This window comes from Atta colombica, unplaced genomic scaffold (assembly GCF_001594045.1).
Source record: "Atta colombica isolate Treedump-2 unplaced genomic scaffold, Acol1.0 scaffold228, whole genome shotgun sequence".
Lineage (NCBI taxonomy): Eukaryota > Metazoa > Arthropoda > Insecta > Hymenoptera > Formicidae > Atta > Atta colombica.
In genome coordinates, this window is record NW_017259325.1 from 724,928 (window position 1) to 727,262 (window position 2,335).

Here is a 2,335-nt window from a genome sequence, read left to right on the forward strand (position 1 = left end):
AGAGAGAATGGAAGTGAGAAATACGAATGCAATTATACAGCAAAATAGACCTTTTTTTACATTCACGTCGGAAGAGAAAATCGATTTCAACTTGCAGAAAGAGATAATATCGTTAACAAGACGTTTTGTATAGTTTGCGACTTGTTAACGCAATTTTATAATTTTTTGTTGCTTCACGATAGGAAGCGGAATGCGAAAAATCGGCGATGGACATAAAATATAATACCGACACGAAGATAGAGGATAACGCAAGACTCTACCAATTGCAGAAGGCTAATTTCGATCAAGAAGTAAATACAGCGGTAAGTTTATTTGCAAAATACGCGAGTGATCAATATTTCCAACAAAGTCATTTTCAAAGTATTTACGTATATGTATACTTTATTCTATTTTTTCAGAAAGCCGAGGCCCAATTAGCTTATGAGCTTCAAGCAGCAAAGATAAAACAGCGAATACGAAATGAGGAAATACAGATAGAAGTCGTGGAAAGGCGCAAGCAAATCGAAGTTGAGGAACAAGAAGTCCGTCGAAAGGAACATGAGCTCCAGAGTACAGTGCGTTTACCAGCTGAAGCTGAATTTTATAAAATGGGAAGAATTGCCGAGGGAAAAAGGTAAAATTTTCGCGAAACAGGAATTTAATGTCAAATGTAATCAAATGTAATCAAATGTAATTTATAATTTTTGTTTGACGTAACTTGTCAATACCATTCATTTACAGAACTCAAACTGTAAGCGCAGCAAAAGCCGAAGCTGAGAAAATTCGATTGATCGGAGAGGCCGAGGCTCACGCTTTAGAAGCTATCGGTATATCGGAGGCCGAACGTATGCGAATGAAAGCAACAGTTTATAAAAAATACGGCGATGCGGCAATACTTAACATCACTCTGAATGCCTTGCCAAAGGTGAATGATGCGTTATGCATTACGTTTACATATTGTAGTATTAATGCATACGTTAGTATTGTAGTAATAACGTTTTTCTCTTTGTCCAGATCGCAGCCGAAGTCGCAGCACCGTTAGCGAGAACGGAAGAAATTGTACTTCTTGGCGGAAGCGATGCGACCAGTGGAGAACTTACGCGTCTTGTTGGGCAAGTACCTCCAGCTGTACAAGCGCTGACTGGGGTAGATCTTTCCAAAGTATGTTCTAAAGTCAAGTTTTAAAAACTTATTTTTTTCCTTTTTGTCTCTTATATTTAATGTAATAAATAGGGCGGAACGCGATGCTTGTTATACGTTTAAGTATTGGACAGTTGCAATCCGTTAATGTAACTGATGTTGTTCTATGTACAGGTATTAGGAAAAATACCAGGCGCAAAGTAATGCCAAGCGATGTGAATCCAAGGACGGCGACTAGATGAATAAATTTGGAACATATTTAAAAAAGGGGCAAAATCTATACTGCCAAAGGTTTCTCTGTTATTCTGTCATCTATCGACAACACACTCTTCGCTTTTTCCTCTTTCCCGCATTTTGCTCTACCTCAAGTCCACTCGAAGCAGCGTCGCGCAGACACGCTTTTTTTTATCCCTTATCGCGCAAATAAATCCAGTCTACTTGCTCGCGTCGTACTCGTACGTTCTTTATTTTAAACACGATACGTGTACATCCATAACGTTACATTTGATGTAATCGTGACTTGAGGGACGAGCAATTAACGCAATCTTGAATTACAAATTGGTTACATGAAAATTACATTCATACATAACACAAAAATCGCGACAATCCTCCCAAAGTTCTAATATATTTTATTGTTCTAATTATAAATATTGATCGTTTTCGAAAAGAAGCACTGCCCATGGCCGTGCCTAAGGATAGAAGTGATTAAGATTGTAATACAAATACGATTGCTTGCTACTGGAATGCATAAAGTGACGCGACAATTACACAGTGTAAAAGATATATACCATATGTGTATTTTTATTTACTAAAACGAATTGAGATTTCAATAAACAAAGGTCAATCGTTTCGTTTATAACTATAAATATTTATCAAGTACCACGTATTTTACTGCATACAAGGAACATATTTGCTGTCACAACACGAAGTAAATTGAAAAAAAAAATAGAAAGAAAAAATACGAGAAATTGATGAAAGAAAATCACTGGCATCTGGATAAATTATACGTGAAAATCCTAATTATGATATACAAAATTGATAACGAATACATCAAATGGGAAATAAGCCTAATAAATCACTGCCGAGACAAAAATCCATTCTGCTTCTTCCACAATCGTGATATTTTATAAAATATTTTTCGACAAATTATAACAGGCTCTTGTTTTAATAGCTTTTAGAAAACGTGTGTGTGTGTGTATATATATATATATATATA

At 35.9% G+C, this 2,335-nt stretch overlaps 1 protein-coding gene across 4 annotated transcripts in view; it reads left to right on the forward strand.

The window, feature by feature from the left end:
- The window catches only part of LOC108688308 (flotillin-2), a 110,877-nt gene extending 108,825 nt beyond the window's left edge, over positions 1–2,052 (forward strand). For 3 of the 4 annotated variants that reach the window (XM_018194500.1, XM_018194501.1, XM_018194502.1), the window contains exons 5-9: positions 183–302; positions 399–613; positions 721–904; positions 994–1,140; positions 1,294–2,052. In XM_018194500.1, coding sequence (XP_018049989.1) covers positions 183–302; positions 399–613; positions 721–904; positions 994–1,140; positions 1,294–1,323 — 696 coding nt within the window. In that variant the 3' untranslated portion in view covers positions 1,324–2,052. The remainder of the gene's footprint in view (positions 1–182; positions 303–398; positions 614–720; positions 905–993; positions 1,141–1,293) is intronic. The other variant, XM_018194503.1, reaches the window with a different exon arrangement.
- Positions 2,053–2,335: the final 283 nt, after the last annotated feature.